This window comes from Apus apus, chromosome 24, assembly GCF_020740795.1.
Source record: "Apus apus isolate bApuApu2 chromosome 24, bApuApu2.pri.cur, whole genome shotgun sequence".
Classification (NCBI taxonomy): domain Eukaryota; kingdom Metazoa; phylum Chordata; class Aves; order Apodiformes; family Apodidae; genus Apus; species Apus apus.
The window spans coordinates 2,925,322-2,949,057 of record NC_067305.1 but is presented as its reverse complement, the minus strand read 5'-3'; the positions used below and the strand labels follow the sequence as shown (position 1 = coordinate 2,949,057).

General features: G+C 50.1%; 1 protein-coding gene across 2 annotated transcripts; it reads right to left on the bottom strand.

Annotated features, from left to right (window-relative positions):
- Window positions 1-7,734: 7,734 nt before the first annotated feature.
- On the bottom strand, window positions 7,735-23,231 carry ATCAY (ATCAY kinesin light chain interacting caytaxin). 2 transcript variants are annotated; one of them, XM_051639786.1, is made up of 13 exons: window positions 22,782-23,231; window positions 21,170-21,299; window positions 16,038-16,102; window positions 14,946-15,167; window positions 14,001-14,186; window positions 13,182-13,284; window positions 12,503-12,634; window positions 12,057-12,143; window positions 11,173-11,271; window positions 10,898-10,933; window positions 9,938-9,973; window positions 9,158-9,193; window positions 7,735-8,601 (listed from the first exon to the last, which is right to left on the bottom strand). In XM_051639786.1, the coding sequence occupies exons 2-13, from the start codon at window positions 21,244-21,246 to the stop codon at window positions 8,592-8,594; spliced, it is 1,089 nt and encodes a 362-aa protein (XP_051495746.1). In that variant the 5' UTR covers window positions 21,247-21,299; window positions 22,782-23,231; the 3' UTR covers window positions 7,735-8,591. The 2 variants fall into 2 exon arrangements, with proteins under 2 accessions (XP_051495746.1, XP_051495747.1); XM_051639787.1 differs by having other exon boundaries at window positions 9,158-9,190.
- Between the last annotated feature and the right edge of the window lie 505 nt (window positions 23,232-23,736).

The window sequence follows — 23,736 nt, the reverse complement described above, 5'->3', positions numbered from 1 at the left end:
TGACAGCAGCACCAGGCACAGAGCAGATATTTTCCTTACCAGCTTTGTTGGTTTATTTGTTTGTTTTGCAATAGGTGAAAACTTGGCCTCCCACAGTGTTGAGGCTAAAAATTCCCAAGTTAAGTGACTGCTTCAGGCTGGTGGTTTTTCATAAGTTTTTTGCTAAGTTGGATGCTTGATATAAATGACTTTAGACACGGTTCTCTGTGTTGATTACAGAGCTATACAACTCATTTATGTTTAGTTTGCTTTGGAGAAAAAAATTCCACAAACCCAGACAGGCAAAATAAGCTACATTCAAGGAATTGTAGCACTGCAGAGTTAACATAACTCAGGGCTGAGTGTCCTGTGTAAAAGGCTATTTTCTATTTATCAAGGATTTAATGACTGTCTCATCTCACACACACACACAGACAGGCCTGAGAGCCCTTAAATCCTTAAAATGGATTTTAAGGAATGTTCCTTTGAATGGATTTCTGTGGATGTAATCATTTCAGAGAGGCTATATTTGGAATTTAGATCACTGTGGTAGAATTATTAACCATTCATCTTGCTGCATCTGCCTGCAGTGTGATGTAGTCAGAACACAAGAAATAAGGGAATAGAAATGTCTGGCATTTGGAGAATGAAAAAAAATAGAGTAATATGATGTGAGAAGACTGTCCTGTGTGTGGTGTGAGGAGTTATCCAGGGTTGGGAGCCTGTAGGTTGTTTGGGGCAGGATGAGGGACACTGAGGGCAGAAATGAATTGATTTTGATGCTCTGCTGCTTGCTGACAATATCAGGAGTCCCTGTCTTTCCATTCAAACCCAGTCAGTCTTTAGCTCAAGTTTTTCTCAGTGCTGTGTTCTGAGCACATATTAGCAATATTGTGCAGTTCCTAACTGTAATTTCTCTTTTCTTTCCATTCCAGGTACACAATCTTGTTCCTACAGCTCATGGTTTCAGGGAGACCTTATCACCAAGTTCCAGTCCTTCAAGGGTGGCTCCCAAGAAGATGGAGACTCCCTGTTTACAAGGAGTCACATGGAAAAGACAAGGGGTGATGGGCACAAGTTGCTCCTGGGGAGATTCCAATTGGACACAAGAGGTAAATTTTTCCCCATGAGGACAATCCAACATTGGAATAGTCTCCCCAGGGAGGTGGTGGATCCCCCCACATTGGACAGTTTCAAGTCTCAGCTTGAAAAGGATGCTGAGCCACCTCATATCAGCTAGAGTAGCACCTAGAAAGGTTGGACCAGATGATCCTTGAGGTCCTTTCTAACCTGGCATTCCATAATTCCATGTCTGGGCATTATTAACTTTTATCTAGAGGTTGAGTTTTCCCTGGTGGCTGTTCTCTAACGGACTAAAATAAATACAACCCATCTAAAGTGAGTTTTAACAGGAATGTATTGGCTTTGCCTCCTGCTTCAAATCTCTTCTGAAAACCCAGCTCTTCAGCTGGCATTCCCTGGTTAATCTCCAGCCTCATGTTACTCAGGGAACCTGACTGCTTTTGATCAGATTCAATTGTTCAACAAAAGCTCAAGTACACAAAAACTCCCCAACATCCTGAGAAGTTAACCCAAGGTGACAAGTTGAATGATCAAAGTTGCTGACCTCCCCTGAGGGCTGGGAAAGGAAGGAATGTTCTTTCACTTGCTCCCTTTTTCACTTGCATTATTGCTTCATTTTCCTCCCCCGGGTTGTGATTCATTTATCTGGGAGTGTGAAAGACACGTGTGCAGTGAGGAGCCAGAGGTTTAGCTGTGGAGAGAGAGAGAGAGGCCTCCCCACAGTGATTCATTCCCTCCTCAGACAGGTGAAATCATCTCTTTTAATCTCCTGCAGAGGAAACCTGAGACTAAATTAGACTCTGTATCTAGTTTTTGGATTGATAAACTTGGGTGAGATGAATCTAGTATTGAGGTTAACTGTGTGAAGAAGTTTCTAGTTGTTTTAAGCTGGGAATCTTGGTTTCTACCTGTTGGGGCATCATGATTAGTAATCATAGAATCACAGAATGGTTTGGGTGGGAAGGGACCTTCAAGATCTTCAGGATCCAACCCCCCTGCATGGGCAGGGACACCTCCCACCAGCCCAGGCTGCTCCAAGCCCCATCCAACCTGCCCTTCAACACTGCCAGGGATGGGGCAGCCACAGCTTCCCTGGGCAACCTGGGCCAGGCTCTCACCACCCTCACACTCTAGAATTCCCTCCTCATGTCTCTTAAAAAAATGTACTTTAAAAATGCACTTAAAAAAATGTAGCACAGTAAATGAAGTGGTGACAAGAGCAGCAAACAGTTAATCTTGAACTTTTCTCTCCCTTTCTGCCAAACCCCCTCAAACTAACAATATAATCTTAACATATTGACAAGATTCTGATGTTGTTGTTGTTGTTGTTGAGTGCTTCTCTATCTAAGCTGCAGCCAGTTGTTTGCAGAGATCTTTTAAAATGTTTCTTCTTGGGAATAATCTTAGCTTTTCCAGAGTGCTAAATGAAAATAAAGATGATATGAACTGGTCAAAGAGAGGGATATGACGTGGCTAATGGAAAAGTACAGCAAAGTGAGATTAAAAGGGTGTGTTTTCTTTTGAGGAAGGACATCTTGTTTTCTGTTTGGGAAACTTGTTGCTTTGGGTAGGGTAGCAGCTAATCCTGGTTCTTGTGGCACGGTGGAGTCACAACAGGACGAGCCTTTGAACTCTCCCTGCTCTTCTGGTTGCATTCTCTGTGCTTGGACTTGGGCTTGGCATTCCCAGCCAAGGCTCCCTGGCTCCTTTTCTGTTGGCATTGACCAGATTCCTTCATGACACACCACCCAAGCTGGTGACCTTCTGGTGCAAGGCCAGAAAATATTTTAGAAGTGTTCAATTCAGAACCTAAACCCATGTGCCTGCATCAGAGGAGCTGCAAGGGCAGGTAACTGCAGGATGCTCTTCCCTCTGGCACAACAAATTCCTGCAGTCCACACAAATTTAGTGTTTGAGAGATAGCAATTCCTTCAACAAAATATTAAATATAAATTTAACAAGATATCAGAGAGGATGAGGAGGAAAAAAAATGTTCATACTAGTATGATTTGGGTAGAGTCTTTTGGTGAAAATGAAATTATAGCAAAGGATCTGCTTTCATAGGCCCAGCAGAAGTGTAGCCTGATGAATAAATATATGTTCATTCCAACTAATATGCATTTCCTGAGGTATTTCCCAGCATTAGTGCTTGTTACTGGATCAGACTTGTATGGACTGATACTTCCAGTTCATTAATTTAAACATGATAATAACCTTTTTGAAACCCACTCAAATCAGGCATCTCAGGCATTTTCCTGTTTCTAAGGGTTTGGGGTTTTTATCTGTTTAAGCAGCTTTGGGGTTTGTATTGATTATTATTTTTAAATGTGTGTTTGTTTTTACAATATAATTCCCACTCATTTTGTGAACTTCAGCTTCAAAAGGGGTATAAATAAGGTGAGATGAAAAAAACCTGAGACACAAGTGCCAGAAACCCAAGGGGAGCCATTTCTTCCATGATCCTTTTCTAAATCATTAAAGCTGAGGGAAGCTTGGAAAGATCATGCACCAGATTGGGGGAATAGAGGGTATTTTAATAAAAATCATTTCTGCAAGGTTCATGTTGCAGTCTCATAACTGCCAGGGAGGACTCTGATTTTATTCAAGGGAAACAGCATCCAAACAAAAATGGTCATATCTTCCATATGGAGCCAAAGTCTAAATAAGACACTGACAAAAACATACCAAAAAAAAAAAGAGGGGCATGAATTTTTGCTGAAGGATTAAGTCTCATTTTAATTGAATATCCACAGATTCTTATGGAAGAATACAAAGCAAAAAGAATAATACATACTTAACAGCAATCTATGTCTCCTAGCATAAACCACCTAATTACAAACACTTTATATATATAAAAAAAAAAGACTGTTCACACATTTTTACAGGGGTTTAAAAGGGCAAGGAAGAGAAACCAGAACTGAGATAGATGATGTTCTTGCTGTCATGGTGACTTTTTAAAATTCACTTTACCAGTAGCATGCTGTGTTTTTGACTGCCAGTAAATATGGAAATACAAAAGAGAAAACATGTGCTTTTGTATTTATATAGCAACTTTACCTGTACTTTTCACCTGCCAATCTGAGCTTATTGCCCCCAGCAGCTCATTAACTCTCTTGCTTTTTCCCCCCCCCCAGGTATGTAAAAGAGATGTTGCCTTTGAAACCTTTACCACTTGGGGTTTTTATTTTCATAGGTGGTTATTCACACCTGTAAGCAAATCATCTTTGGAAAAAAAAAGAGATGGAAACATTGCAATGAGGTGTGTCCTAAATATCCACTCACACTTACACAGTACTGTACAGAAGAAATGATATCAATTCTCCAACTTGAATTTACAGCAGCATCTCAGTTTTATTTCCTGTGTCTTCCTCATGAAACAAAAAGAAAATTACTGGACAGTCCCAAATCTGACTTGATTCCTCCTCCAAAACAGAAGAGGTTTAATCATATCAATCTGCTGGTTGGTGCCTGCATTGCCAAGGTTGGGTCAAGTCCTGTGACTGCCTCAAGGAGAGGGGAAGATGTTTCTGATTTCTTTGTAGGCTGATGGGGGTGAATGTTGAATTTCAGCCAGGAATTAACCTGTGAATAACAACCCCATGATTGTTATGAATATACCCTCCTGGGTGTGTAAAAATCCCTTTTTCTGCAGCTAAAATGGGGCTAATCATGGATTCCCCGTGAGAAAATCTGCTGAGAGGTAGAATCCAAGACCAGAAAAATTCTGATTGATGCTATTTGCTGTTTGATATCACACAGTGGATGGGTGAGTCAAAATGTTTACCCTTTGGAGTTGTTCTTGTGAGGCAGAAACGAGGCCTGGTGCACACCTGGAACATGGACCAGTATTGCTAAAAGGATGGAGTTTATTTAATTTTATTGTTTAAAAAATAGATGTGTATATATACTGGCAAAAGTCCTCATGTAAATGCTCTCTTCCTAGCAACAGTTATTTTTTTTGCTGGCTCAGCATATTTCTCTCAGCAACCCCATCTCCAGCAGAAATGTTGAGCTCAGCTGGTGAACCCCTTTTGCAAACAGGCTTTGAGAGCAGCTGTTCTGGAGGAAGTGGCAGAGAAAATTTGTCAAATGGCTTCAAATCCCCTCAAGATTGCTCTGGGCTCCATTGGCCCTGCTGGACTTTTGGGCAAGGGAAGTCCTTGGGTTTGAGCCACGGGTGGGCAGTTCCCCAGCAGTGCCATCCTACCATCCCTCTGCAACCTCCCAGGTGCCATCAGCTCCTCCTGGAGAGTCCCTGCCAATATCTCCCCTTCCCCTGGTGGGTCCAAGCTGGTCATGATCTTCTCAAGATGAAGGCAGCATTTCTGGAGGGCTGTTTATCACAGCACTGAGTGAATCTGAAGCTTGTTCAGGTCTGGTGACATCCACCTTGGGTGTGTTGCTCCATTATTTGCTGAAGGGACCAACTGGAGTGTTTCTCCAAGAATTTGTGGCTACTTTGGTTTCAAGCAGCATCTAAAATCATTGTCTGAAAGAAGTGAATGATTTATTATCTTCTTGTTGTGGCTATAAAAATGCACTTTTTACATTTAGTTAGATTTTCTCCATTAAGGGTTGCAGGCTCTTTTCTGTTTTGAGAAGCCATCTAGACACCCAGCCAGGAACAGAACATTGACACACTCATAAAATGTTGTTAAAAATGAAAATATAGTGCATACTACTTGGAGGGCTCTGTCAGAAAGTGCACTTTTGGAAACAATTGCTCCAAAGAAGTTACAAATGGAATTTTCTCAACCCCCTTTCTTCCTATTTGAAACCAAACTGGTCATCTCTCCTTTTCCCAGCTGAACTTTTTACCCAGAAGGAATTAATTAGAGGGGAGTGGGGAAGATGCTTCACCTCCAGGTCTGCTCATTCTGTTGTTTCTCTGAAAATGTAGACACAGTGTCTATTCTTTGGGGAAAAAAAAACCAACCCACAACCTCAAAATAACAACCAAACCCCACATTCTTCTGGCAGGGTGTCTGCAGAGGATCAAGGAGCAGCCTGTTTCTTCAAGTCCCAAGGCCAAATGTAATCAAGGTTTGTATCCTCCATGTGTCCCAGAACTGCAGTATTTTCCACGCCCTTCTCAACAATTCTCCCTGAACTGTTTAGGAACTACAGAGCAGAGAAGGTTTTTTTTTAGGGTTGCACTTTTAAATGTTATTAAACATTCTGTCAGTGTTGTTCATTTTTAGAATTGTAAACTTCCCTTTCAGTGTCCAACTGCATTGCAGCAGCAGCAGATGATGTTTGGGTTTTGTTTTGGTTTTTTTAATCTAAATGCACAAAAGCAGTTTCAAAAGAAGGAAAGAAAATTCTACTTGGAAGTATTATCAGTGGGAGGTCATCCCTGTAGTCTTGCACTACAAGATGAGTGATTCTTTATAGTCTGAGCTGAAATTTGTTTGATCAGAATCATCTTTTCTCCATTTCAGATGGTTGGTTTTGTCCAGGGGACAGACCCTGTGTGGAAAAGCTTTGCCAAGGGGTTCACACATTCATGGTTGAACATTTTGGACTCTTGCTTCTGGCTTGGAACAGCTGCCTGGTTGGAAAAGCTCAGGACAGGATGCTTTTTGTCAAGTGTTGCTTGGCATAAAACCTAAACTCCAAAAAACCCCTGAAGTTTTCCCTGGGTAGCATGGAATTCATTTTGCCAAGAACTGGCTCATCATGGAATTCCTAGAAACCTGGGGAGGTTGCTGCTTGTTTGGTGCTTATCTCAACGTGCTGGTGAGACAGAATAGGGAGTTTTTACCATCTTCAGCTTCTGGGGTTGATGCTGTGGGTGCTGCTTGTCATGCAAGGGTCTGTTTAAATACATCCATGAGAGAGAAAGAAAAACCACGTATCAAATGAGAAGTTAGAAGGTGTATTGGGTGCTCCTTGGTAGCATTCAGGAACGTAAAGATCTCATCTGTGTCATCCACTGAGAGGGGAAAAAGAGCAGCTTTTTGTTTACCCATCCCTCTCTTGAGGAGCATCTTGCTTTGCCCGAATTGTCCTCCAGGGGATTTCAGAGCTGAGTGAAGTGGTGGAAACTTCAAATAGGCGTGGGCTGCTGGTGGTGGGGGGGGACACGACAGGCTGGAAATATTCCTGAAGTGGTGAAATATGCAGGACATCCTTCATCTGCAGTGACCTGCAAGGGCTCTGACCCCGGGCAACCCAGCCAGTCTGGCTCAGGTGAGGGCAGGAGTTTCCAAATGATCTTGGCCAGAGAGTTGTTGCTCACATTTTCTTCCCTCTTTTGCTCCCAGAATCTTCGTGAGTCCAAGATACCAATTTTGGGAGTTTCAGGATCACACTTGCACCTCTTGGCTGACTGAGGAGCTGAACCCAGCCACCCTGCCCAGCATTCTCCACCTGGGCTTTCCCAGCCAGGTATGTTTGTAGGTGAGGCCCCTCATCACCCAGGGATGGCAAGGAGGAAATTCCAAACATTTAGCAGCTTGTCTCCACAACAGGAGGTATTAACAGTGAATGATTGATTGTCCAGTGTCATGAAATCAATACAAAGACAAGGCATGAACAACTTTCTTGTCTCTAAGGCTCCTTCTTAAACCCTTTTTGGTGTGTGTGTGTGTTGGGATGAGAACTGGAACAGGTTGCCCAGGGAAGCTGTGGCTGCTCCATCCCTGGAAGTGTTGAAGGGCAGGTTGGGGCTTGGAGCAGCCTGGGCTGGTGGGAGGTGTCCCTGCCTGTGCAGGGGGGTTGGAACTGGAAGGTCTTGAAGGTCCCTTCCCACTCAAACCTTTCTATGATTGAAGATGCTCCCAAGAAGTTCTGTGGAGGCTGCCACGCCAGGGGGGACCCTCTTTCAGAGTTGCCAGAGTGCCTTACAAACTGAGACAGGGCAAGTCTGGGAAAAACCATGGCATTTACTGAGGGGAAGGGTTGGTGTGAGTTAATAAGAACAGAAAATGAATGAACTGAGGTGGTCAAGGCTGGAAGATGTGCCTAGACCCGTGGGCACTTGGTATTTTCAGGAAGCGAGTGGATGTAGAAAGGAAGAAAATGGACTCTGTGTGTGCCTCATTCCCTGGGGTCATGGCTGTTGTTGGAGTAATGGAGGGAACTGGGTGTGCAGTTTAAAGCAAAAATGTCTCAGTGCTGGCCAGCAGCAGGTTAGGGGAAAGGTTTATAATTTAAAGAAAAAATAGATCTCTTTCTGGGTGGGTGACTAATGGACTACAGGATGCTCTTAACTCACTAAGAGGAAACATGGTGTCTGTTTGCACTACTTAATGCTCTCCACAGACCATTACTGGAACCTGAAAAGTGCTATTCTTGCCTTGTTTTGTTTTGTGGATTTTTGTTTGGTTGTTTTTGTTTTTCTTAAAGTAAAAATGTTTCCAAGAAGTTTAAAGGACTTTGCATCTCGGAGACAGGGGAGACAGGCTCCCTGATCTTACAGAACTTGGAATAAGATGGTGACAAGGTCTGATACCAAAAGGTCATTTACGTGGGTGACTGCCAGGCTGTGTCATTCTTCTACTCCATTCATTCCAGTCTACTTCAATTCATGACATACTGGGAAGGAACAGAAAGGCAGAGTTATTTTTAGAAAGCAAACTGTAGTTGAAGTGGTTTTTTTATTCCCACTATGTTAAAAAATATGAGTAAATTTGGGTATAATCCCCTACAAAAGTGGACCAGGGCCAGAGAGAATGTCACTCATGGCTTTGATGGGCTTTCTTCTCATTTAAGGACTTCTCCTGAGCATGAAAATGTTACTGGGGGGTAAAGGAAGGCAGCTCTGCAGCAGATGCCCACGTGCACACCTTCACCCCCTGGCAAATGCCAGGTCATTTAGTGAGGGGCATCTTTTCTCAAGTGTCCTCTTAGCAGCAGCAGTTGTCCCTGGTCAGTGACAGGCTGCAGTGGTTGTGGTTGCAGCTGTGGTGGGGTGAAGGTGTCACCAGCTTCTTGGTTTTGTGGCTGCAAAGGGGCTGATGCCCCTTTTGTGCCAGGTGAGTGGCACGGGGCTGGAGAGTCTAACTCAGTCCCTGTTAGTGGGTTACAAAGGCAATTAAATCTATCACACAGCAGGGAGGCAACAAATGAAGGAGGGAGATATGAAGCAAACCTGGTTTCTTGATCCTCTGCTGGGGGCACAGGCCTGCTTGGAAGAGAACCAGTAAAATAGTAAGTGAATCTCCACTACAAACTTCATCATCCTCTCTTTTGGCCCTGAGGTCCCATTTGTTTCTTGGAACCATTCAGATTTGTCCAGTGGACCTTGGGAATTTTGATCAAAGCTCCTTTTTTTTTTCTCTGGGAAGAGAACATCAGAAATGTTCACTCTTCCCCCTCAGGGTCTAGTTAGGTAGAATAATAAAAAAGAAGAGAGGCTCTATCCCTGTGAAGCTGAGCCAAAACCAGGCCAAATGATCCTGGATTTGGACACTGTCTTCCAAACCCCTCTAGAATTTTCCTTCCCATCTAATGTTACAGCCTCATCTCTTGCCTTTATGCACTTCAGGGTGTTCCTGACAGCAGCATTTGTCCCTCTGCATTGCACCAGCAAGCAAGTGCAAATGTCAGGAGAACATTCCCTGGTGCCTCTGGCTCTGGTCCATGACCAAATGGGTCCACTGGCTTTACAGAAGTAAACAGCAATGTCAGGAATCCACTGGCATAGGTGAAGGTCAACACCACCACAAAAGCCATGGCACAGGGAGGTGTTAGGGAGGGCAGAGGGTTTATCAGTTCCCAGACACTTGAAAAATGTTCTCTTGGGTCCAAGTATCTGCTGGAAGGGCAGCCCTTGGCTCCCAGGGTGTGCTACAAAAATGGGGCCATTCTCCTCACCAAAGACTCTTCAAGCTGTTTTGTAAGTAAAGGATAAATAACAAAGAGTAGTTACCTTTCCTTCTCAGCCATGTCTTGTTTCTCTTCTGCCCTGTGAACACAAATCCCACTTGAAACCTCTCCAGTCTCACAGTGTGCCAGGGTGAAGTCTCTGGCCTTTCTAGAGAGGCAGCTGGACCTCAGGCAGAGGTTACAGCTCTGACCAGAAATGCTCTTAGTCCCTGTAATACAGAACCTTGATCATCCTGAGGCTTGGTGGGCCCTGGAGGGAGGCAGCTGATGGATTTGGGCTGGGGGACTCGTTTTTCAGCAGCTGATGCTGAGCTGAGCCCTCCCAAACTGGCCCCTCCTGTTCAGTTCACCAGCATGAGGAGATGCTCTGCAGCACCTGGCTCCTGTGCTGCCCCAGCTGGTCTTTCCTCTGGCCATTGCTGCCTTTTGCTTCCAGCACAGCCAGTTTTTATGGAATCATAGAATTTTAGAAGGGTTTGGGCTGGAAGGGACCTAATAGATCATCTAGATCCAACCCCCCGGGATGTATCACTGGTTCTGGCCAGCACTTCTACATCACCACTGATCAAACAGGTCTAGAAGATGAAACAAAACCAACTCTAAACTCCTGGTCTTCCTTGTGCCACTCTAGCAGACTGAAGTGGCTTTTAAAAGAAGCAGTAGCTCTCTCTTCAAGGTCAGTTTGCATGGTCATATGGGGAAAATGAGCCATTTTTATACATGGACTGATTTCTGAGGACCTTTGCTAGCAGATGAGGGTGCACATTCAGGATGTGTGTACTTCTGGGGTTAAGGGGAACAGTTCTGTGGATAAATAATCTTTTAATCAAGCTCCTCCTCCCTCCCTCCTTCAGCTTTTGAAAAAAATCAGTAGAAAGTAAGTGTGTGCTACCAGGATAGGAGGAACACAGAACAGACTGGTTATAACACCAATAATGGTGAGAGGAAGCAAAAACATCCCAAGAAAATGAACCCACCCTCTATCCCACCCAATGAATTTTACCTTTCTTTTCTAGCCTTGATCCTCTCTTCTTCATATCTGCAACAAACAGAAGATGTTCTTTAAGTGTTACCCAGCCAGGACTTGTCACTTTTAGTCAAACCCCTCTGGAGGTGACAGAAGCTGCAGCTCCTGCAGGCTCTTGGCACCACTGTGTGGCTGTGATGGGGTTTGCCCCAGGCTCTGTGCTTCCAGTGCAAGGGTTTTGACTCCACACAAGATCCTGGGTTTTTGTCCTGCACCTCCTGAGAGTTCCCCAAGGTCCCTCTGATACTCACTGTAAGACACAGTCTGGAATCTGCACGTGCTCCATTGGGATAAGTTGCTCCAGTTCCTCCAGGCTGTGAACATACTGGATCTTATTGATAAACTTCACACTGGCAGAAAGACAGAAAGAGTGTGTGCTGGAGGTCTTGTTTCCATGGTCTCTCCATAGGAAGTTAGAAGTTTCCTGGTGGGAACGGGGAGTTCTGCATCTCTGTATCCTCTGTAGTCTGTGTGTACCCATCTCATAGAATCACACTGGCTTGGGTTGGAAGGGACCTTCAAGAGCATCTAGATCCAACCCCCTGCATGGGCAGGGACACCTCCCACCAGCCCAGGTTGCTCCAAGCCCCATCCAACCTGCCCTTCAACACTGCCAGGGATGGGGCAGCCACAGCTTCCCTGGGCAACCTGGGCCAGGCTCTCACCACCCTCACACTCCAGAATTCCCTCCTCATGTCTCACCTCAATCTCCCTCTGCCAGTTTTCATCCATCCCCCCTTGTCCTCTCCCTCCCTGCCCTTGTCCCAAGTCCCTCCCCAGCTTTCCTCTCATACCAAGGCTAATTATTAATTAGCTGATTATTATTGCTAATATTACTGTACCCCACTTTGCTTTGACCCCCATCTCTCTGTATCTATAGGAAGGAAACAGGACCACCATTCCTGCACTCCCCAGGGAATCTTCATGTGCTACCCACTGGGACAAACTGGTCTGAATCCAGACCACCACCATCTCTCTTAAAACCACCTCTGGAGCTGCCCTGGGATGTCTCAGAGAGATGCTGGACAAATGATGAACCTTGGTTGCTCTGACTTAAAGGTGACCTCGAGATCTGAATCGTGAGATCCAACTTCCACTCCAAAACCAGCCAGATTTGGGAAGATGTTCCATTTACCTGATGAAAGGTCTGGATATGGCCAGGACTGTCCGGATGAACCAAGAGGGATGGACAATTATCAGGGCTTTGAGGTTTTTACGCAGCCTGTGGAAAAACCAGGGGACAGAAGGTGAGGTTGAATGAAGGTACCTTCTCTTCAACCCTCCCATAACATGTCAGGGCACTAATGAGCATCACTGGCCTCACGGGGGGGGGTCTCCAGGTAAAAAGGCCTGTTTAAGCTCAGCCCCAGCCAGGCTGGTGGAGCTCTGCTTGGGTGCTGTGTTGGCCTGGTCTCTGTGAAGGTGCTTGTGAGGGCAGGAGGGAGAAGAGGAGATGAAGAGGTCCTGGAGTGAGAGAGGAAGGGATTCCAGTCTGGGGAGCTAGGAAGGAGGAGAGGCTGAGGAAGAGATGGGAGAAGAGGACTGGGAAGAATGAAGAGGCAACATCAAGAGGCTTCTCACCTTCTGTCTATCATCTGGTAGCATTTCTTCAGCCAGCCAAGGCCTGGCATCCTCCTCCGGGGCGTTGCTCCATTCAGGTAGACAATCATGTAGTCCTCAGCCACCAGCAGCTCCAGACTGCTGATCACATACCTGTTGGGTGGAGATCAAAAGCTACAGGGAAACAAGACTCAAACAAAGGTCCCTTGAAAGTTTCTTCAGGTGCCTTGGTGTCATCCAAAAAGGACTCCCCACCCTTCCTTTGTAGACCTTGGAACCAGGCTTTGGATTCTCCTGACACCTGCAGGGTGCCTAGGGGTGTTTCTCAGGGATCACAGGTACTTGTTAGCATAGTGCCTGCACTGGTGGGCATCTCTGCACCCTTCTGCTGCCCAGCAGCAGCATCTACCAGCTGCTCAGCATTGTGCACGTATGCTCTGGCCTGCTGGTGAGCCCATCACTGGCATAATTAACTCTGCATGTTTGAATGCTTTGACTTACTGGATGCAAATGCTGTGGAGAGTGTCTCACCCAGTGACACTCACTCCAGTCTGCAGCTGCACCCTGGCTACATCTGGCCCGGATTCAAACCCTTTCCAGCTGAGGTTCTTGATGCAACAAATACGTGGAAGCTTTCCCCAGAGCCCAGGTTACCTTCCTTGCCCCCCTCTCCTGCCCCTGACCTTGCCCAGCCACTTACAGGAAGAGATTCTCCATGATGTAGTGGTAATCAGCCAGGTTGCTGTCTGGCAGGTAGCAGGCAGCAAAGACAATGATGGCATTGAGACCTTCTCCATAGTATCCTGGGAAAGAAAACCACAGGCAGCATCAGTGACTCTTCCCAGGGGGAGATGCAAGAGCTGAAGGAAAAACAGCAGTGAAGATGTATCACCAGGTACAGACCTGGGCCATTTTTGTGCCTCCCTTCAGCTCTAGGGAAGTGTTTGTCCCTCTTCCATGATCAGACTGGCTTCTGATCCTGCTTTTGGCTAGAACAAGCACGGGGGGGGGGGGGGGGGCTCAGGGGAGGAATTTGTGTGTGTCAAAGCACAGAGCTGAGGCTTCTGCTACTTGGCTTTGCTCAGGTTTCTGAAGTGCTCACTAGCTGTGGACATGCCTGCAAGGACAGCTCAGGCTCTGGGCTCCAGAGGGGTGAAGCACCTGCTGGCAGTGCTGCCCACACTCAGGACTGGGCAGGATTCAGCCAGGGTTACCCTGCTTGTGTTTGTTGGAGCACTGCAGCAGGGGCTGGGTGGTTCTGCAGCAGGGGCTGGGTGGTTCTGCAGCAGGGGCTGGGTGGTTCTGCAGCAGGGGCTGGGTGGTTCTGCAGCAGGGGCTGGGTGGTTCTGCAGCAGGACCTGGGCGCTTTTGTGCTTCTCTGCCATGTCACGGTACAAAACAAAGAGCAATTTTTCCCCCCCTAGAGCCACTCAAACCAATCAGCCATGGCATCACCCCCTCCAGCTTGACAAGGATGGACTGAAAGAAATCCCCTGAGGCAGGATGAGGCCTCCCTCACCTCCGTGTGTCACCACCCTCATGTAGGGTTTGATCATCTGGAGGTCGATGCGGTGCTCCTGCTCTCCAATGATCACAGTCCTCCAGAGCCTCCCATTGGCAGCACTCCCATCTTCTGGCCCACCATCCCCAAACAGGTCTGCACTGTCCCCAGGCATGTTCTTGGCTGTGGCTACAGGAGTGTCATCTGGAAAAGGGACAAATATTTTGGCCTTTAGTATCATGTACAGGGAGGCTTTGGTGAGAGACAAGAACAGCCACAGGCTGAGGGGTGGCCAGTTTCAGCTGCAACTTTGTCCTGGGTCAGTTTGTGGTTCTTCATGGTCTTGCTCCTTTGCCAAATTGTAATAGAAATAAGCTTAACTTCTCCTGCTGCCTATGGGATCTGCAGTGCCAGGTCAGGCACAGGACTTCTTGCTGGGTCCTCCCTCAGGTCCATCTCTACTGGCTGAAGAGGGCACCACCAATGCCAGAGGGGTTGCCTTCTGCTCTGCCAGCAGAGCTGCTTGCACGAGTCCTTAGCCTGATTCAGCCAAAACCAGGTTAGCCAAGTTCAAGATGTTTGAACATTCAGGTGAGAGCTCTATCAGCAGAGCCAAGCAGGCAGCATCATCCAGCCTGAGGTGGTGGCCCAACTGCAGCTGGAAGGGGGTGTGTGTGTGTCCACAGCCTGGTGCCCTGAAGAGTGGCTAGAATGGTTCTTGCAGGTCCCTGAACTACTTCTGCCCACACTATTCCCAGCTGGAAGTGCTGAGGTAGCAGCACTGGGACTCCTGGGGGTATAGCTGGGGTCCTGATGGGGTAGATGCTGTGAGGAAGATGAGGCTTGGCTGTGCTGCTGAGGATCTCAGTCCTCAGCTGCTGAGGGTGAGTGGTGTCAAAAGTGGTTAAAATGAGGCTAAAAAAACCAACCCCTGGAGACATTCACCCCAAACCAGGCTCTTACCTTCCCATTCCAGTTCGTTCCCATTCCCCAGGAATTCGAGGGAATCTGTCTCATCAGGAGTTTCAATATCATCCACGTTGATGTCCAGGTCATCTGGTGTGTCCAAGAAGTCATCAGAGAGAATGGAGCCCTCACTCTGGTCCAGGGAAATGTTGATTTCAGGTGCAACGAGTGTCTTCCGCTTCCGATGGGCCCCGTTGAAGTTTAAGGTATTTGGGGGAGCTGGAGTTAAAAGGAAAATAACTGACAGGTTGTCCTGTGTCCTTAGTGCAAGACTCTGCACTGTGCTGTGGGCAGGTCTGGGCTGCCCAGGTCAGGAAGGACAAGGAACTACTGGAGAGAGTCCAGCACAGGGCACTGAGATGCTGAGGGGGCTGGAGCATCTGCCTGGGAGGAAAGGCTGGGAGAGCTGGGGCTGCTCAGCTGGGAGAAAAGGAGGCTGAGGGGGGATCTGGTCAGTGCTGGTGAATATCTCCAGGGGGTGGCAGGAGGATGGGGCCAGACTCTGCTCAGGGGTGCCCAGGGACAGGACAAGGGGCAATGGGCACAAACTGCAGCACAGGAGGGTCAAGTTAAACATGAGGAAACACTTCTTGACTCTGAGGGTGACAGAGCCCTGGGACAGGCTGCCCAGGGAGGCTGTGGAGTCTCCATCCCTGGAGACATTCCAGACCCTCCTGGAGGTGTTCCTGTGGGATCTGCTCTAGGGGATCCTGCTCTGGCAGGGGTTGGACTGGGTGATCTCCAGAGGTCCCTTCCAACCCCCCCACTCTGGGATCCTGTGAAGACATGGTGCTTCCATTAGGCATGTTTCAGGCTATGGCCTTAGGAGCTAAGGGTGGTGGGTCAGAGCTGGGAGGCACTGGGTGCCTGCAGGTAGGGCTGGGTTACAGTGCCCACACCTCTGAGATACCTGTTTCCACTCCTAGCTCCTTGTGAGATGTTAGCAAATTCCAATCTCTGCTGGTTTCCTCTCCCAGATGGGAGTTTCAGTGGATACACCAAGGGAACTGGCTTCCACCCTGACTGCAAGCTGCCATTCCCCCAGGCTTGTTTTCCTTTGGCCTCCTAAGAAGACAGGCTGGTACTTACAGGATGTGTTCTCATCTTCCATAGGGCTGCCCAGTGACTCCATCCCTGTCTCCTCTGGCAGAGGTCTGCAGGCAAGCCAGGATGGGGAGGTAAAAAAACAGGAGAGAACAGGTGGTATTTAGGAGAATGTCACTCCATGGCAGAGAGTGGAGACAACTGGGGACAGCAGGGAAAAACATTTAAGTTGTCTAGAGAAGCTGTGGCTGCCCCATCCCTGGCAGTGTTGAAGGGCAGGTTGGATGGGGCTTGGAGCAGCCTGGGCTGGTGGGAGGTGTCCCTGCCCATGCAGGAGGTTGGATGATCTTTAAGGTCCCTTCCAAACTTCACCATTCTGTGTTTCTGTAAGATTCAACCCCCTGTGTGCTCTGCCCTTTCCCTTTGGCCTCAGCCTGAGGGACAGAGCCCCAGAGCTCCCCAGCAGATGTGGAGCACTGTACAAATCCCTAGACCTCCAGACTCTCCCTGCATTTACCTCCCCACCACATCCCTCAATGCTGCCATTCAGCCAAGAGGCTGAAAAACCCAACCAGGGACACAAAACCAGATCCTGTCTCCAGGAGAGCCTGCTCACATCCTCACTCTCTCCATATTACCCATACTTTATCTTCATCAGCAGGCTGAGAATCCTCATCGAGGGTTCCAGGGAACACCTCTGCAGGTGGTAGCTTTGGTGTCTGTGTTCCTGCTCCCTGCAGACTGTGCAGTGCCCAGACAGCCTGAATTTCCCTGTTGCTGGGCACAGTGGAGCTGCTTTCATCCCAGCAGCAGCTGAGCCAGCAGTGGATGCTCAGCACAGGAGCACTTGGCACTCTCTGCCCATGGTTTTGTTAAGTGCATCCTGGTTTGGTTTTTGTTTGTCCCACAGGCCCTGGCTGCAGTGGAGCAAAACTTTATCCCCAGCTCCTGCCACAACCAGCTGCCTCCTTGCTCTGGAGTGACTTTGCTCTGAGGCAGTTGATGTTGAAGGCAAGGATCAAACCTTAGGTGTGATCCCAGAATTGTCACCCCATCCTCAGCCCCCGCTTGGCAGGGATACCCAGACCCTGCTGAGGTGTGGGAGCAGGTTCATCCTGAGCTAAGATCCAGGTACCAGCAGCCAGACCCCTCTGGACCCACCTTCCCTGCCTGGGCCTCCATGGCAGGCTCAGGATCTGCAGCTTCTCATGCTTGGCTCCTGCACCCTCTTGGTGTAAATCACTGTGCCTGCAGCCAGAGGCTGGAAGCATCCATTGATTTAAAAGAGTTGCCTTTCCTATGAATGCCTTTTGAAGTGGCTGGAGTTGCTCCTGACCCATCCTGGGGTAAGTGAAGTCAGAGTCTGGCCTGCAGTGCTGGGTGGTGGCTGAGCAGCACCCTGCCCACCCTGAGCTGGACCCTTTCTTGACATTTTTCCCCTTCATTTGAGCTGGGACTTGTGCCCATCCCCTGGCATCAGCTGGCTTTGAAATTCTCACTCAGCATGACCAAACCCCACCAAGCCCAGGACACGTTCATGATGCTAAAGGTCTGTTTCAAAGGGACCTTCTGAGCCACCCGTGGTTCCCCTGCCCCTTTCTGGAAGGGGAAGAGCTCATGCCTCTGGGTGTGAAATCCTGGGTGCTGGGACAGCCCTTGGGGTGAAACCTGGGGAAAAACCCACCAGTTTTAGGGCTGTGCTGTGAGGATGGGGATGAGACTGTGCACAGGGCTGGTGTCCAGCAGCTCCTGGTCTTATGGGGAGAGAGATGATGAGGTACCACCAACCCACAGGAGGATGCTCTGCCCTACAAAGGCTCCTCTTGGTGCTGCTGTGACACCAGAGCCACCAGCCAAATTAAAACCTATAAATATTTAGATTAAGGGATAATCCTCTCCTAGCTGGTTGTTGTATATTTATGAGAGTTGGAGACCTGATCAAAGGCTCCTTGCTCACTCATGCAGGTCCTGGACCCTGTGGGCTGCCACAATATTCCTGAGCAGTCAGAAAGGTCCCTCTTCCCCCCTCCAGCCTTTCCTCCTCCCTTTTGCTTTTATCTCAAAGGGGGCCTGACTGGTTGTTTATCTGGGAGCTGGTGCCTGGCACAACCTGGTGATCCAGCATGAAAAGGAGGGGGGGGGAAGGCCCAGCTGTAGCCAGGGATGTGCTGCAGCCAGGCATTCTGCTCCCTCTGGCTGGGAGTCATTTCAGCAAAGCCATTCAAAAGTCAGAGGTGAAGAAAAGGCCTTCCTTACCTTCCCAAAAGCTCCTGGAATCACTGCCTCCCAGTCTCCCATGTAAACCTTCCTTCCCAAAGGCAGCCAGCCCCAGATGCCAGTTTCCTAAGGGTTGGGTGCCACCTTTTTCCTTCCTGCTGCTCCTGTCCTGCCCTGTTCCCCTCTATAACCACCTCCTCTTGGGCACCAACCAGCCTGAGCCTTCCCTGCCCAAGATCCCTGATCCCAGGAGGGAGGGAAGCTCCTGGTGGAGCTTGCTCCTGCCTGACAGCATCATGGCAGGACACAAGCAGCTGGGACAGGCTGTCAGGGGAGGCTAAACCTCCAGGGAGCAGCAGGATGGGGGACCCTGCCCTCTCCTCCTTCCCAGGCTGAAAGGCAGGAGCTTGTTCTGCCCATCAGCTTCTCGGGGAGGGATGAGAAAGTCACCCCGTGTCCTCAGTGAGCAGCTGAATTCAGCTCCCCCAGCCTGGATCTTTGTCTCAGGGTATGTTTTGTGTGTGTGTGGCAAGATTGGTTCATCACAGCTAAGCAAAAATAGCTATGCAGCAAATCATCTGCTGGAGAGCTGCTGTCCCACATGCAGCAGCATCTGCCCGATTATTCTCATGCTTCTAGGGGAAAGTGTCTTGAAAATGCTTCTTTATTTCTTCTTAGGGCCAGTTCAACTCAGCTGGCACTCTCGGTGGCCTGCTGGCTCTTTGGCCTCTGTTCCACTTGCATCATTCCTGGTTTCATCCCCCTGCAGCCACCAGCAGGCTGGGGAGTGTGTTTGCAGGGCCCTGGCCTTGTCCCTGCATCTGCTTGGCCACCCAGCCCTGCTCCATCCCTTTCCCTCTCCCTGGCTTCCATCTTCCAGGCAGGAGCCACGATGCCCGTGGGAGCTGGTGCTGGGAGCTCTGCAGAGCAGATGCCCCTGGAGGGTTTGGCTGTGTCCAGGGTGAGTTTGCTGCTCTGGCAGCTCCTGCTCCAGCAGGATGGTGTGGGTTAGTGCTCAGGTGTCCAGGTACTAGTCCAGCTTTGTCCTCAGATCTTTTAGGGTGCCCTGGGTCAGTGCTTTCCTTTCTATACCTCCATTTCCATACCTGCCTTTCCATACCTCCCTTTTTTTCCCCCAAACCTCCCTTTTTTCCCCCATAGTTCCCTGTCCTTTCCCCAAACCTCCCTCTTTTTCCCCCATACTTCCCTCTTTTTCCCCCAATACCTCCCTGTCCTTTCCCCAATGCCTCCCTGTCCTTTCCCCAATGCCTCCCTGTCCTTTCCCCAATGCCTCCCTGTCCTTTTCCCCCCCCAATGCCTCCCTTTTCCCCCCCCAATGCCTCCCTTTTCCCCCCCCAATGCCTCCCTTTTCCCCCCCAAAACCTCCCTGTCCTTTCCCCATGCCTCCCTTTCCCCCCCCCCCATGCCTCCCTTTCTCCCCCCCCCAATGCCTCCCTTTCTCCCCCCCCCAATGCCTCCCTTTTCCCCCCCCAATGCCTCCCTTTTCCCCCCCCCAATGCCTCCCTTTTCCCCCCCCAATGCCTCCCTTTTCCCCCCAAAAACCTCCCTGTCCTTTCCCCATGCCTCCCTTTTTCCCCCCCATGCCTCCCTTTTCCCCCCCCCCATGCCTCCCTTTTCCCCCCCCCATGCCTCCCTTTTCCCCCCCCATGCCTTCCTTTCCCCCCCCCCATACCTCCCTTTTTTTCTACACCTCCCTTTCCTCCCTACACCTTCTTTCCTTTCTACTCAACAAGAAGCCTGTCAGCCCGGGGCTCTGGAGGAGCCTCAGCTTGGCCAAGGTCCATCAGCTCCAAGCTCTGCCCAGCTCTGCTCTCAGAGGGGAGAAAACTCCATCCTAGAAACCCAAAGGCTGAGCTGAGCCCACTGAGGGGGGGGGGGGGGGGGTGGGAAATGTGGGGGGGTGGGAAATGTGGGGGGCAACGGAAGGACAAGGCACGTCCCCTGAGACAGAGGTGCTCAGATGAGCCCTGCAGCTGCCCTGGGGGGAACAGAGCCCAGCTCATCCCCTGCTGTCAAGGGGAACAGGAGCCCCTTTCTGGCCAGGCAGGGGTTGTTTGTGCCCCCCCCCCCCCCGACGGGCACACTGCTCCTCTGTCTGCCAAGACAGGGGCTCTGTGGGCTGCCTGGGGAGCTCAGCTGCAGCTGGGACAGGGACAGGCAACCCTGAGAAGCCCCTCGGGCAGCCCAGCCCCCAGAGGCAGCCAGGCTGGGTGCTGCATGTCAGCTGAGCCACGGGTTTCAGTGCTGGGCAAGGGGTGGGTGCAGCCCTTGGGTGGCCTCAGGGGGTTCAGCACACACAGAGGTGGGGTTTTTTTTGGCAGTTGGTGGAGTGTCTGAGAAGGTGCAAGCTGCCACTTTGGCACCTTCTTGTCACCCACGCCTCGTTTCTTGCAAGGTTTAAAACCCTTTGGATCCTGCACCTCGAGGTGCTGTGGTCATTGCACAGCAATGACTCTCCTTCCTGGGGCAAATTCCTGGCAGAGCAGCATTGCTTGGTTCAGAGGGGAGTCTCTCCCTTCCATCCCTTCCATCCCTTCCATCCCTTCCATCCCTTCCATCCCTTCCATCCCTTCCATCCCTTCCATCCCTTCCATCCCTTCCATCCCTTCCATCCCTTCCATCCCTTCCATCCCTTCCATCCCTTCCATCCCTTCCATCCCTTCCATCCCTTCCATCCCCTCCATCCCCTCCATCCCCACCTCCCTGCCCTCCACACCCAGCTCCTCATCCTCCTTGCCACACTGACAGGGGGTTGCCAGAAGCCTCCCAACACTTTTTTAAGCCTTCAGAGCAGCTTGGCTACAAAAGCTCTGTTCTCTGGCTGGAATCACCCTGCTGAAGTCAGGGCTGGTGGGAGGGGGACCCACATGCTCGATGTTCCTTACAGGAAGAAATACAATTTTCCTTGACCTTTTTCTTTTTTTTTACAGGGAACCAACCTGGGGAAGTCCTCATCTTGCCACTCTTCCTTCACATCCACATTTTCCATCCTCAAAGTGGCTTCTGTGGTCCCCATGGTGCTCAGAGAAGGGCTGGCTGCACCGAGGTTCCCTCAAGGAAGGGCTGAGGCTGGAAGGTGGAAGGCAGAGAGGTTGGCACAGGGCACCACGACTGGGAAGCATCTGATCCCTGCTGACAACACGTTCCAGAGAGGAGCAGAGTGGTGGCTGCTTGTTTTGCAAAAGGAAGAAGGCAAGGACGTGGGGTTTTGTGGCCTGGGCAGAAATGAATGGCTTTGGTTTTGCAGAGGAGCTGCTGCCTGGTCTGTGCTCCATCCCCATCCTTGTCCCTGCACCCCGGGGGGAACAGAGGAGGGTGAGGAGGCCTTCGTGGGGCTGTTGAATGTCCTTCCACACCCCTGAAGAATTCCCATCTCGGCCTTGCTCGCAGCGAAACTGCAGCAGTTGCTAAAAAATCTGGAGCACCTCAAATGGAGGCAAGGCTGGTGTGCTGTTCCCAGCCTGGGCTTTCTCCTGCACTGGTGTGAGCAGGAGAAACTCCCACCCAGGGAGCCCCGTTCTCACACCAACCCCCAGCAGGGTGAGGGGCCCTGAAGACCATAGCTACTGTTTTGCCCCCACTAGAAAGTTCCTACACTGCAAGCCAGCAAAAATCAGACCTTGGTGTCTGTTTCCCAGGGTTGGCATCTGCAACTCCCAACAAAGTCCAGGCAAGGACCAACCCTTGCAGGACCAGCTCGGGTCAGAAGGAGCAGACAGGCTGCTCAGCTGAGCCTGGAGGGGACGAGGTCAGGCCTTATCTTCTCTAGAACACGTTCAGGTGCAGTCAGCTCCTGTGTTGGGCACATGCATTAACTCACCCACTGCAGGTCAGTTTGGAATGTTCTTCCTGGGTCCAGCCCTTCCTGTGAATGTCCCCAGGCACTGGCTGGGTAGTAACATCTATTTTTTTAGAATAAGGGACCTAGGGGGGTTTCCCAAGAGGATGGGGCTGCTCTGCCTGGTGCCTGGTGCTGGGGAAATCAGCACCTGGCAGGGTCTGACTGATGGCTACAATGCTCTTTCAGTCAGTGCTTTTTCTGCCTCCCTTGGAGGTTGGTCTGTACCTGGGGTGATGATCTGGGGGCAGAGCAATCTGTGTGTACCTGCTGCAGAGGAACGAAGCTGCGTTGAGGCCTGAATAAATCCAGCATCCCCGTTTACGACAGGAGCTGGCAGGGGCAGGAATCAGAGCCCAGAGCTGGCTGGGAGCTCTGCAGGGCTCTCTCCCTGCCCTGTGTCCCTCAGCCTTTCCTCCCAGCACCCACACGGTGCGTTCTGCTCCGTGCACTGCCCAGGACGTGGTCACACATGTCTCCATGTTTTATTTCCCTACATGCAGGAGAAGGAGATGCCCTGAGAGACCCCACCTTCCCTCCCTCCTCCCCCTGCTGTCATCTGCTTTCTGCTAACCCTGGAGGCATCATGGAGGAGGGAGGGGGGGGGGGGGGGGAGAAGAGAAAGGAAAGACACTGAAGCAATAATCCCAAGCTGGAGCTTGATGTTTCTGAAAAATCAACCAGCATGGAAGCCCAGATGATGCTGTACTCACCGATGCTTCTGGCTAATGAGGAACAAAGAAGACCCAGCCAGGCATTCCTGCCGGTGCAGCCGGGCTGCTCAGGAGCTCCAGCGCCGGGTTGTGGCCGCAGGGGAGACCAGAGAATCCTGGAGGTGCATGTAGGTTCGGTCCTTCTCACAACAACCCTTGGGTTGGATTTTGTCGGGGCAGGGGGAGGGGAAGGGAATGGAGGCCAGTCATTTGGATTCTTCCATGGCTGCTGCTTCCTCTGCTGCCTCCCTCCCCTCCAAGGTATTTGGTGATGGTTTTCAGCTCGCAGCTGGCTAAGCCTCAGCTCTCTTAAGTCAGCTAATTGCTCTGCTTTTGTGTGTGAGGAGGATGGCGGTGGTGGTGAGAGGGAAGGAAGGGGGTGTTATGGAGGATGGGTGGAGGGAGGAGATGGCATCACCCCCCTCCCAGTGTCACCTCTCCTCCAATTGGCTGCAAGGTACCAAATCTCTCCCTACACTCTTCCTCCGGGTGAATGATGCTGCCAGGGGCTGAGCACAGCAGCTCCTTGCTGCTTTCACTGGGAGCCAGGGATGCCCATCATCTGGCAGGATCTGGTCCCAGAGGAGGCCTGGGAGCTGGGAAGGGGAGGGATTTTTCAGGCAGTGCATCATTCCCTGGGAAAGCAAAAGGTGGCCTCAGCCCTTCACATGCAGAGCTGATCTGTACCCAAACCTCTGGCACTGCTCTCCCTTCTGGTGCCAGGGATGTCCAGACAGACCCACAGACAGTCCTGTTTGTGCTCCTGTCCTGGCTTCCAGGATGCCTGTAAGTGCACAAGAGCCTGAGGCCTTTGCTGGTTCCTTTGCCAACCAAAAATTGATTAAAGGTGATTTTCACCTGCTCCAGACTTGGGCTCACAGCTCTGCCTTCTGCTTCTGGGGCTTCAGCCACCAGCCTTCCCTCCAGCTGGGGCCAAAGCCTCAGCCCAGGGTTT

Excerpts from the sequence above, each read along its gene's own strand:
- ATCAY (XM_051639786.1), bottom strand. The coding sequence starts at position 21,246 with ATGGGGACCACAGAAGCCACTTTGAGGATGGAAAATGTGGATGTGAAG. Across the intron at positions 10,934-11,172 it reads ATTCCAGACTGTGTCTTACA|ATATGAAGAAGAGAGGATCA; the intron begins GTGAGTATCAGA and ends TGTTTGTTGCAG. Across the intron at positions 9,974-10,897 it reads ATCAAGGCTAGAAAAGAAAG|GGCAGAAGAGAAACAAGACA; the intron begins GTAAAATTCATT and ends TTGTGTTCACAG.